The 12,847-nt window shown below is 42.2% G+C and overlaps 1 protein-coding gene across 6 annotated transcripts in view; it reads left to right on the plus strand.

The window, feature by feature from the left end:
• The window catches only part of htt (huntingtin), a 52,962-nt gene extending 47,295 nt beyond the window's left edge, over nucleotides 1–5,667 (plus strand). For 4 of the 6 annotated variants that reach the window (XM_053501701.1, XM_053501703.1, XM_053501704.1 and 1 more), the window contains 5 exons: nucleotides 63–294; nucleotides 679–784; nucleotides 918–1,080; nucleotides 1,908–2,068; nucleotides 3,253–5,667. In XM_053501701.1, coding sequence (XP_053357676.1) covers nucleotides 63–294; nucleotides 679–784; nucleotides 918–1,080; nucleotides 1,908–2,068; nucleotides 3,253–3,466 — 876 coding nt within the window. In that variant the 3' untranslated portion in view covers nucleotides 3,467–5,667. The remainder of the gene's footprint in view (nucleotides 1–62; nucleotides 295–678; nucleotides 785–917; nucleotides 1,081–1,907; nucleotides 2,069–3,252) is intronic. The other 2 variants (XM_053501702.1, XM_053501706.1) reach the window with 1 other exon arrangement.
• The last annotated feature ends 7,180 nt before the right edge of the window (nucleotides 5,668–12,847 follow it).

Genomic DNA, 12,847 nt, shown 5'->3' on the forward strand with positions numbered 1-12,847 from the left:
ACTTGTCTAAACAGATGGATGAATTGACTTTGGTTTCGGTCTCATGCTTTATTCTTCTCTAGGTGTGTGGCATAATGCTCTCAGCCAGTGAGGAGGCCACTCCATCAGTAATCTACCACTGTGCCCTGCGAGGCCTGGAGCGATTGCTTCTGTCTGAACAGCTGTCGCGCATGGACGCAGAGACGCTGGTGAAGCTGAGCGTGGAACGCGTGAACATGCCGAGCCCGCACCGCGCCATGGCCGCCTTGGGTCTCATGCTCACCTGCATGTACACAGGTGTGCCTGGAGAGGAAGGCAGGACACATTTCAGCTCACTTTTACCCCCCTCCCCGCTCCCCACACTGACCCACCTACTAACAAAAAATCCTGCAACTGAACAGATTAGTGCCCTTCCTCATGCTAACACACCTGACTAATACACAGCACCTCTACACACACTCTTCACACTTCCTTCACTGGAAGGGCAAGAAAACAGGACCCTTTTTAATTGGATTGACAAGTGAAATTACTAAAATGTTGGATGCTTTTTGTTTAATTTAATGAAAAGAGTAAGTACAGTAATTCAGAGTATTTCAACTTCCTGTTTAATGTAATGAAAGGAGTAAGTACAATAATTCAGTAGTATTCAGAAATTATGTATTTAAGCTAACTTGCGACCGATTTGTTTTTATCCCACAGGAAAGGAGAGAGGGAGTCCTGGTCGGCCGGCCGACACAGACCCCACGGCTCCTGACAGCGAGTCTGTTATTGTTGCCATGGAGCGTGTCTCAGTTCTTTTTGACAGGTACAGATGATGCGTATACTGTATGTGTATACTGTCTGTAAATGTACTGTATCTTATGCATATTAATTGAGTTTATTTTAGTTTCAGTTAACAACCTCATGTATTGTGTGATTACTTTTGTATCCAAACTCAGGATCCGTAAAGGTTTTCCATATGAAGCGCGTGTGGTGTCAAGGATACTGCCCCAGTTCCTGGATGACTTTTTCCCCCCACAAGATGTCATGAATAAAGTCATTGGAGAGTTTCTGTCCAATCAGCAACCTTACCCCCAGTTTATGGCCACAGTGGTTTATAAGGTATGTTTGGTATTGCTGAGTTGTGATAAGATTTTGCGTGAATGATGGCGTAAAACCCATTGACATTTACAGAAGACTCAAAGCACAGTATGGTAATGAGACCCTTAGCCGCGGTTAAACATTTAATAGGCGCAAATGTTCTACCTTGCTGTACCTATGTGAATAAAGATTCTGTGGTGGCTTGGACCCCACTGCAGTCAAGTAGAAAGCCTGATTTTTTTTTTTATTTACATAACTTGTTGCCAACTTGCGGAAGAGACGGATCTCTTTGTCGCATCTCAAATACGGTCCTGACCCCGCTCTAAGCTGTTCCCACATGTTTGGGACATTGACATTGATTTCAGACATTAAGTGGGCAGTCTAATCACAACTCTAGTGTACTCAGACAACTTTCTACATCGATGGCATTGAAGCACTAGGAAAACATTAGGGAAATAAAGGGAGTCCTGGTTTGACTTAAGCAACCCTCGTATAGTCGTAAACCCTCGTATTATAAACAATAATCGTTTAATCTATTAAATGATCTATAAACATGATTTTATACACTTGCATTATTCGCGGCCTAAATATGATAGGTATATATATATATATAATTTTTGCATGTTTATCAGACAGATGTAATCTTAATTCAATGTGTGGAGGTCATTTTAAGGCTATTCTCTTTTTATGTGCAAAAGAGAATAGCATGGTTCCATACAAACAAATGTGGCATTAGATTTGAGCCTAAAAAAACAAGAACTCAAATAGTTATGTTACTTCGAGCTATTACAACATTACCAGCAGTATTAGCGTAGTGCTCTTATTCTAATTTGCACTTGTTGTTCCAGGTGTTTCAGACACTTCACGCCACTGGTCAGTCCTCCATGGTGCGAGACTGGGTGCTGCTCTCGCTTTCCAACTTTACACAGAGAACACCTGTTGCCATGGCGATGTGGAGCCTGTCTTGTTTTTTTGTCAGCGCATCAACCAGCCAGTGGATATCTGCCCTGTATCCTTAAACATGGTTTTACATACTGAACATGCTCTTACACACATTTCCTCCTAGTTATTATTCGCTATTAGTAAGCTGTCGTAGTGTAGTAACTGCACGGTCCTCCTTCAAAGGTGGTGGATTTGTAGAAAATAGGCGTTTGGGTTAGGATGTAGTCATTACTAAACAAATGTATGTTTATGATTTCAAAGGTAAATTCTCAGTTTATACTTTAGAGTCATTTAATCATCTATATACCAAAATGCACACTCCAAAATCACAAATGTGAATGATTTCCTGTAGTAAAATAAACAACTTTTAGTGCACACTCTCGGCTGCTTTCAGTTCACATACACATGGCACAGGTTTTATGCCGGATGCCTGTCCTAATGCAACCCTTACATGCTCTCTAAGCTTGTGACCAGCACTAAGGATGGCATGGATATTTTGACAGTTGCTTGGAGTCAAACCCAGGCCCTCTGTATGGCAGGCGAGAATCTTACCACTGAGCCTCTAATGCCCTGTGTAATCCTCACAAACTATAATCTTTTTCCAGTTCCATTTTAAAAAATCTGCAGTTACTTTATACCCTCAACAAACCCTTGGCCTTGGTTAAGGTCACAAGAGGTTTCGGGTAAGGGACTGTTGTCTGCATTTACTCAGACCTGTCTCAGTGGAATAAGGATCATTTATTTTCTGCCATCCTCCCTACTGCATTTGGAGCTGCTCAAAGTTTTGTGCCATGTTATTGTTCAAACTTTAAGATTTACAAACAAAATATGCAAACATTTTGCGTCCATGAACAAAAAAAAAATAAAAATCCTTGCTTTTCGTCCTTTTTCCATTTTTATATTGGCTATGGCTTGAACAAGCCAACTAGATTTTCCCCCTATTGTGACCTCATGTAAGAACATCCCCTCCCCCGGCTTGTTGCGCAGCTATTCTGTTCTCATTTACATAAACGAGGGGGTTTGTAATAAATTTAAAAAATGCATTATCTAAAGGTTGTTTCAGCTGGAGCTTTAGGGGAGCTCTGAGGCCTGTTTTTAACTTGTTATAGAAATAGTAAAATATGAGATCTTAAGGCAATGAATTTCATTATAGCAGAAACACACTGACAGTGAGTCAGTGAAAGGGTGTGTATGTTACAAACCTGTTTGTCTCATACAGTTATTATCTTTAACTCCACTTGTCTTCTCCAGCCTGCCTCACGTGATCAGTCGCATGGGCAAGGCAGACACCGTGGACGTCAGCCTTTTCTGTCTGGTAGCCATGGACTTCTACCGACACCAGATCGACGAGGAGCTGGATCGCAGATCTTTCCAGTCTGTTTTTGAGATGGTGGCATCACCCGGTAGTCCTTACTACCAGCTGCTGTGCTGTCTGCAGAGCATTCATCAGGACACATCACTATGAGGCACACACGTCAAGCCATCAGACTGACTGTAATGCACATCTCATCATGTCGGACGTAGTAAACTAGTGGGTCGTAGACAGTTCACTGTTACATTAACCATAGGACCAAACCACAAGGGCAACTTTGTGCATACTAATGACCAGCTTTATGAAGAAACCATTGCATGTCACCTAATATATGAGCTCTGCAATACGGAAATTGGCAACAGGCTAATTGTGGATTGTTTTAGAAACAACTTAGTATTTGGGTTAGATGTAATGTCTGAAGGCAGATGTGGGGATAAAATGTACTCTCTAAACACTTGATTATTTTTTTTTCCTTCCAAATTTAGGATCTAGTTTTTCCACCCTTTGCATCTCTTAGGGTTGTCACTTTCAACACTGAGCAGGAACCACAAAGTCAAGTGCTCAGTCAAAACATATAATGTGCATGAAAGAGTAAACATTTATATTAGGATTTTTTTTTCCTATTCATGTCATTCCTTTGTAGGAAAGTTTGCCTGATTTGACTTTAAGCACTTGGGGAAAGTCGAGAGGTTTAACTGGAAACTGACTTGATTGTCCCTCATTCGAGGATAAGCCATGTTGAAAGAAGACCGTAGTATTTCCATGTATTTAAAATGTAAAATGTGCTCAATTAAATACTTTTAGGACTATGAGATGGTAGAACTGACTGGCACAAAACTGACCTTTATATAACACCACCAGTTCTCTCTCTCTCTCTCTCTCTCTCTCTCTCTCTCTGTCTCTCACCTTTAGTTTATCTTTTTAAATATATTTTTTATTTTAAATTTGATTCTCGATCTTGAAAGAAAGATATAAAAATATATATATAAAAAGTGAGGCCTGGTGCAGAAAGGCTTGCGACAGCCGCAACGCTCAGTGTTTTTAGATTGTGAAGTCGTAGCAGATAAGAATACCAAGTGAGCTTGTTAAATCTGGTATACGCACTTACAGTGATTTTGATGTAATCCGGTTCCACCTTTTGGACTGATTTTTGCATTTGTTTTAACGCTCAGGATGCTCTTGTGGAACTCTTGTGATTCTTTGATCTAGTGTCATGACCGGAAGTCTATTTTTTATGTTGTGTCGAAAAATCCTGTACAATGTATGTAAGAGAAGAAATATTTGTGTTTATACTACTAAAAACTCTGCTGCATGAGAACAGCCATCAGATGATAAATGGCGTAAAGAGACTACATTTACTGAATGTTTGCAAACCACTCCCCTCGTTGTGTGTAATTATATACTGACAGCTTGCACTCTTCGAAGGCTCTGGAGCGAACAATCAGATCGAAGATGTTTAGAGGAAGAGAGCAAGAGTCCCTTTACTGTAAAAAAAAAAAAAAGAAGCCTGGTAGCATCTTGTCTATTTAGCCTGCAGCATGCTGTTGTCTGCTTTTAATATTGAGTCTTCGTGTGATGTGTTAAAACCTCAATGGAGAAGGACGACAAGCTGCCCAACTTGGAATAAATTCGATAATATCACAGCCATGAGATTTCTTGCGTCATCTTGAAGTGTCTAATCTAGTGCTGCATCGTTGTAGCCGCTATAGAGAGTCGGATATTCATCCTTTTACATTTTCCAAGTTGAAGTGTACCCTTTGCTGGGTCAGTGTCTCTTCATGCACACACGTACATAGATTGCAGTTTCAGCACTGCGCTAGTCTGTATTTCCTCAACAAACTTCAGAAAACAACTTCACCCTTCTCCAAGCCTGTAAATTTCAAATGGGATAAATCAAATGTTGGGGGCAGTATGGTGGGGGAATGAGGGTTTCTTCTTAGCACTTATTCCCTTCTTCAAAATCTCATCATGCCACTCTCAAAACAACCTGCCTACTTTCTCTTTAATTTGCTTAACCTAGAATGCTTCAGTGATGATTTTTATTTAACTGCTTATATTTGAGGCAGAGTTCAATCAGTGAGCCGGGGCTGACAGTAGATGAGTGAGTAAAGACAGTGTGGATTATGTGACCGTAGTCTCTATTCACTCATCTACGATCCTGTTCAATAAGGAAGGCTGTGAAAGTTGTGCACCGGAGCTTCCTGAAAACATTGGTGTGTTCAATATTCCACACTGGACGTCTGCAAGCTTGTGGAATGAAAAAGTTGTTGTATTTACTGTAATGGCATATTTTAATATAAAACTACTGGAAAGATTATAATGTAGTAATAAAATGAATAAAATGTCTAATGTTTTTTTTGTTGTTGATTTGCATTTCTTTTCTACCCTTCACATATTTCTGCTCATTATTATTTACATTTTTTGTTGTTGCTTCTTTTCTGTTTAACTTTTCAAGCTCGTCATTTAATATCAGCTCCTTTCTGTCAGACTGTTAACTAATTGCTTTAGGCAGCTGCTTTGGACAGCATTTAGTGATAATCCTCTCAAGCACTTAGCACTCCCATGCACTGGGACAGGAGATTAAATGAAATCTCTGGCTGGACATGATGGAAGCGAGATCTATTAGTGGGGGAAATTAAAGCTTCCAGACTCGACAGATTGTGTGGTCATGGGTGACAAATTAAAGGGGGGGGTGGGGACGGACCTGGAGAGTGTGTTTTGCTGTAGGGAGCATTTGTCCCCTAGAGCAAAATGTCAATTCAAAGTTCTTCAGACTGATCTACTGTGATAAAAAATTTATTTCCTTGAGTAATTCCTTTTAGGATATCTCCTCCCCCATTTTCACATGCCACTAGTTCACATCATATCTGCTGTTCTTGATGAGTTGAGAGTAAAAGTATGGCCTACTCTGTGACTGCTCGTATGAGCCTACAGTATGGTTGCAAAGACCAGTCACTGATTATCGGTGTTTGTCGCACATTCTCACTCCTTTGTTTTTCTTTGTTCTACTCCAATGTTTCTTGTCTATGTTTACAAGTACTGTAGTAACATTAAACAAAGTGAGTTATGGATATAAGTCTATGACCATTACCACTATGCCTATTTTATAACAACTTGGTTTTAATTGTTTCCTTCCGTTCAAGTTTTTGATATTTGTTAAAAGGATATATACATATATGCTTATGTATATATACATACAGAGTGGCCCACAAAATGTGTACACGCTTAAACATGAAACCTATACCTCTCTTCTGACAGTCACATGATAACAATAGTGTGACTGACATCTTTAGAGGAAACATAATACTGCACATTGCTGCCATAATCCAATTAAAGGGCATAGTTAACAACTGTTGAAGTGTGTATACATTTTTTGGGTCTATATATATATATATATATATATATACAGTTGTGTTCAAAATAATAGCAGTCCAACATCAGTAATTCTTCTTCTTCTTTGTCTTTCGGCTGTTCCCTTTCAGGGGTCGCCACAGCGAATCATCTGCCTCCATCTAACCCTATCCTCTGCATCCTCTTTTCTCACACCAACTTACTTCATGTCCTCTCTCACTGCATCCATAAATCTCCTCTTTGGTCTTCCTCTAGACCTCCTGCCTGGCAGTTCCAACCTCAGCATCCTTCTACCAATATATTCACAATCTCTCCTCTGAACATGTCCAAACCACCTCAATCTGGCCTCTCTGACTTTATCTCCAAAACATCTAACGTGGGTTGTCCCTCTGATAAACTCATTCTTAATCCTATCCATCCTTGTCACTCCCAAAGAGAACCTCAACATCTTTAGCTCTGCTACCTCCAACTCTGCCTCCTGTCTTTTCTTCAGCGCCACTGTCTCTAAGCCGTAGAGCATCGCTGGTCTCACCACTGTCCTGTACACCTTTCCTTTCATTCTCGCTGATACTCTTTTATCGCACAACACACCTGACACTTTTCTCCACCCATTCCAACCTGCCTGTACCCGCCTCTTCACCTCCTTTCCACACTCCCCGTTGCTCTGGACCGTTGACCCCAAGTACTTAAAATCCTGCACCTTCTTTACCTCTGCTCCCTGTAGCCTCACCGATCCTCCTGGGTCACTCTCATTTACACACATGTATTCCGTCTTGCTGCGGCTAACCTTCATTCCTCTGCTTTCCAGAGCATACCTCCACCTCTCCAAATTTTCCTCCACCTGTTCCCTGCTCTCGCTACAGAGCACAATGTCATCTGCAAACATCATAGTCCATGGGGACTCCTGTCTTACCTCATCTGTCATCCTGTCCATCACCAGAGCAAACAAAAAGGGGCTTAGAGCTGATCCTTGATGCAGACCCACCTCCACCTTAAACTCTTCTGTCACACCTACTAAACAGATCAATAATTGTTTTTGGGAGAAATTATATTTCTTCATGATAAATATTTTACTTGTAGGTGTAGTGGAGTAACAACAGACCCAACAGTCATGACTTGCATGCACCTGATACTGTGTAATTGAATCATTAATTAAAAAGGGCATGTTCAAAATAATAGCAGTGTAAGGTTCAATTAGAAAGGTAAATTATTCTGTGAACAACAGGTGTCAAACAAATTCAAGGATAAAAAAATTAAAAGATAAATGCAGAAAAGGTTGTCCTGTGCATTTCTCTCTGAACATGTCAATCTCCCAGACATTGTTAGGAAGAACAGTGTACTTTAATTCTAAAGTTGATTGTAGATGGAAAAACATACAAAGAAGTGCAAAAAAATGATCGGCTGCTCTGCGAAAATAATATCAAATGCTTTAAAATGGGGACCAAACCAGAAAGCTATTAGCAAAAAGCCCCCGCAAAGTCCCATTGTTGAAAAAAATAAGACACGTGCTGAAGAGGTTACAGTTCACCAAATAACACATTGACTGGCCTAAAGATAAATGGCGCAATAATTTGTGGACTGATAAAAGCAAGATTATTCTTTTTGGGTCTAGAGGCCGCAGACAGTTTGTCAGGCGACCCCCAAACACTCAATTCAAGCCACAGTACAGTGTGAAGGCAGTGAAGCATGAAGGGACAAGCAATGATATGGGGATGCTTCTCGTACTATGGTGTTCTTCTTTGTCTTTCGGCTGTTCCCTTTCAGGGGTCGCCACAGCGAATCATCTGCCTCCATCTAACCCTATCCTCTGCATCCTCTTCTCTCACACCAACTAACTTCATGTCCTCTCTCACTGCATCCATAAATCTCCTCTTTGGTCTTCCTCTAGACCTCCTGCCTGGCAGTTCCAACCTCAGCATCCTTCTACCGATATATTCACCATCTCTCCTCTGAACATGCCCAAACCACCTCAATCTGGCCTCTCTGACTTTATCTCCAAAACATCTAACGTGGGTTGTCCCTCTGATAAACTCATTCTTAATCCTATCCATCCTTGTCACTCCCAAAGAGAACCTTAACATCTTCAGCTCTGCTACCTCCAACTCTGCCTCCTGTCTTTTCTTCAGCGCCACTGTCTCTAAGCCGTAGAGCATCGCTGGTCTCACCACTGTCCTGTACACCTTTCCTTTCATTCTCGCTGATACTCTTTTATCGCACAACACACCTGACACTTTTCTCCACCCATTCCAACCTGCCTGTACCCGCCTCTTCACCTCCTTTCCACACTCTCCGTTGCTCTGGACCGTTGACCCCAAGTACTTAAAATCCTGCACCTTCTTTACCTCTGCTCCCTGTAGCCTCACCGATCCTCCTGGGTCCCTCTCATTCACACACATGTATTCCGTCTTGCTGCGGCTAACCTTCATTCCTCTGCTTTCCAGAGCATACCTCCACCTCTCCAAATTTTCCTCCACCTGTTTCCTGCTCTCGCTACAGAGCACAATGTCATCTGCAAACATCATAGTCCATGGGGACTCCTGTCTTACCTCATCTGTCATCCTGTCCATCACCAGAGCAAACAAAAAGGGGCTTAGAGCCGATCCTTGATGCAGACCCACCTCCACCTTAAACTCTTCTGTCACACCTACAGCACATCTTACCACTGTCTTACAGCTCTCATACATGTCCTGCACCACTCTAACATACTTCTCTGCCACTCCAGACTTCCTCATACAATACCACAGCTCCTCTCTTGGCACCCTGTCATACGCTTTCTCTAAATCTAAAAAGACACAATGCAACTCCCTGTTACCTTCTCTGTACTTCTCTGCCAGCATCCTCAAAGCAAATACTGCATCTGATGTACTCTTTCTAGGCATAAAACCATATTGCTGCTCACAAATGCTCACTTCTACCCTTAACCTAGCTTCCACTACTCTTTCCCACAGCTTCATTGTCTGGCTCATTAGCTTTATACCTCTATAATTGCCACAGCTTTGCACATCTCCCTTGTTCTTAAAAATTGGCACCAATACACTTCTCCTCCATTCCTCTGGAATTTTCTCACTCTCCAAGATCTTGTTAAACAAACTTGTCAAAAACTCTACTGCCACCTCTCCTAAGCACTTCCATACCTCCACAGGTATGTCATCAGGACCAACAGCCTTTCCACTCTTCATCCTCTTCAACGCCCTTCTCACCTCACTTCTACCAATATTTGCTACTTCCTGTTCCACAACAGTCACCTCTTCTACTCTTTGTTCTCTTTCGTTTTCCTCATTCATCAACTCCTTAAAGTACTCCTTCCATCTTCCCATCACCCTTCTGGCATCTGTCAGTACATTTCCATCTCTATCTTTAATCACTCTAACCTGCTGCACATCCTTCCCATCTCTATCTCTCTGCCTTGCCAACCTGTACAGATCCCCCTCTCCCTCCTTACTGTCTAGCCTAGCATACAAGTCCTCATATGCTCTTTGTTTGGCCTTTGCCACCTCTACCTTCACCTTACTCTGCATCTCCCTGTACTCCTGTCTACTCTCTTCAGTCCTCTCAGTGTCCCGCTTCTTCTTAGCTAGCCTCTTTCCCTGTATACACTCCTGGACTTCCTCATTCCACCACCAAGTCTCCTTGTCCACTTTCCCCTTACCTGATGATACTCCAAGTACCCTCCTACCTGTCTCCCTGATCACATTGGCTGTAGTTGTCCAGTCAACTGAAAGCACTTCCTGACCACCCATAGCCTGTCTCAACTCCTCCCTAAAGACTTCACCACATTCTTCCTTTCTCAGCTTCCACCACTTTGTCCTCTGCTCTGCCTTTGTCCTCTTCGCCTTCCTCACCACCAGGGTTATTTTACACACCACCATTCTGTGTTGTCTGGCTACACTCTCCCCTACCAACACTTTGCAGTCACTGATCTCTTTCAGGTTACAACGTCGACACAAGATGTAGTCGACCTGAGTGCTTCTGCCCCCACTCTTATATGTCACCCTATGTTCCTGCCTCTTCTGGAAGAAAGTATTTACTACTGCCATTTCCATCCTCTTTGCAAAGTCCACCACCATCTGTCCTTCTACATTCCTGTCCTGAAGACCAAACCTGCCCATCACATTTTCATCACCTCTGTTCCCTTCCCCAACATGTCCATTGAAGTCTGCACCAATCACCACTCTTTCACCTCTGGGGATGCTCTGCATCACTTCATCTAACTCACTCCAGAATTTCTCCTTCTCTTTTAACTCACATCCTACCTGTGGGGCATAACCACTAACAACATTTAACATCACGCCTTCAATTTCCAGCTTCAGACTCATCACCCTATCTGATACTCTCTTCACCTCTAGAACATTCCTTACAAACTCCTCTTTCAGAATAACTCCTACTCCATTTCTTTTCCTATCCACACCATGGTAAAACAATTTGAACCCTGATCCTAAGCTTCTAGCCTTGCTACCTTTCCACCTGGTCTCCTGTACACACAGTATATCCACCTTTCTTCTCTGCATCATATCAACTAACTCTCTTCCCTTCCCTGTCATGGTCCCAACATTCAAAGTCCCTACTATCACTCCTAAACTCTTGCCTTTCCTCTTCTCTCTCTTCTTACGAACACGCCTTCCTCCTCTCCTTCTTCGACCAACAGTAGCCCAATTTCCACCAGCACCCTGTAGGTCAACAGCACCAGTGGCGGTCGTTGTTAACCCGGGCCACGACCGATCCGGTATGGGAATTATATTCTTGATTCGCATCATTGATTTGGCAAATGTTTTACGTCGGATGCCCTTCCTGACACAACCCTCTGCATTTATCCAGACTTGGGACTGGCACAAGAAGACACTGGATTGCGCCCCCCCGTGGTTGCATTCTCGTACTATGGTGTTGGGCCTACTTATTACATTTCAGGGATCATGGATCAATTTGAGTACATCAGAATACAAAGAGGTCACGGTGCCTTATGCCGAAGAGAAAATGCCCACTTTCTCTCTCATATATATATATATATATATATATATATATATATATATATATATATATATATATATATATACGTATTTAAAATGTTTGCATCATTCAAATATTTTACTGTGGCTAAGAGTCTCATCATATACACTCACCTAAAGGATTATTAGGAACACGGTGTTTGACTCCCTTTCGCCTTCAGAACTGCCTTAATTCTACGTGGCATTGATTCAACAAGGTGCTTAAAGCATTCTTTAGAAATGTTAGCCCATATTGATAGGATAGCATCTTGCAGTTGATGGAGATTTGTGGGATGCACATTCAGGGCACGAAGCTCCCGTTCCACCACATCCCAAAGATGCTCCATTGGGTTGAGATCTGGTGATTGTGGGGGCCATTTTAGTTCAGTGAACTCATTATGTTCAAGAAACCAATTTGAGATGATCCGAGCTTTGTGACATGTTGCATTATGCTGCTGGAAGTAGCCATCAGAGGATGGGTACATGGTCGTCATAAAGGGATGGACATGGTCAGAAACAATGCTCAGGTAGCCTGTGTCATTTAAACGATTGGCACTAAGGGGCCTAAAGTGTGCCAAGAAAACATCCCCCACACCATTACACCACCACCAGCAGCCTGCACAGTGGTAACAAGGCATGATGGATCCATGTTCTCATTCTGTTTACACCAAATTCTGACTCTTTGGTGAGCTTGTGCAAATTGTACCTTCTTTTTCCTATTTGTAGTGGAAATGAGTGGTACCCGGTGGGGTCTTCTGCTGTTGTGGCTTCACAAATGCTTTGCTGCATACCTCGGTTGTAACGAGTGGTTATTTTAGTCAAAGTTGCTCTTCTATCAGCTTGAATCAGTTAGCCCATTCTCCTCTGACCTCCAGCATCAACAAGGCATTTTGGCCCACAGGACTGCCGCATACTGGATGTTTTTTCCTTTTTTACACCATTCATTGTAAACCCCTCGAAATGTGCGTTAAAATTCCAGTAACTAAGCAGATTGTGAAATACTCAGACCGCCCGTCTGGCACCAACAACCCTGCCACACTCAAAATTGCTTAAATCACCTTTCTTTCCCATTCTGAAATTCAGTTTGGAGTTCAGGAGATTGTCTTGACCAGGACCACACCCCTAAATGCATTGAAGCAACTGCCATGTGATTGGTTGATTAGATAATTGCATTAATGAGAAATTGAACAGGTGTTCCTAA

The sequence above is a fragment of the Clarias gariepinus genome, chromosome 8 (assembly GCF_024256425.1).
Source record: "Clarias gariepinus isolate MV-2021 ecotype Netherlands chromosome 8, CGAR_prim_01v2, whole genome shotgun sequence".
NCBI classification, from domain to species: Eukaryota; Metazoa; Chordata; class Actinopteri; order Siluriformes; family Clariidae; genus Clarias; species Clarias gariepinus.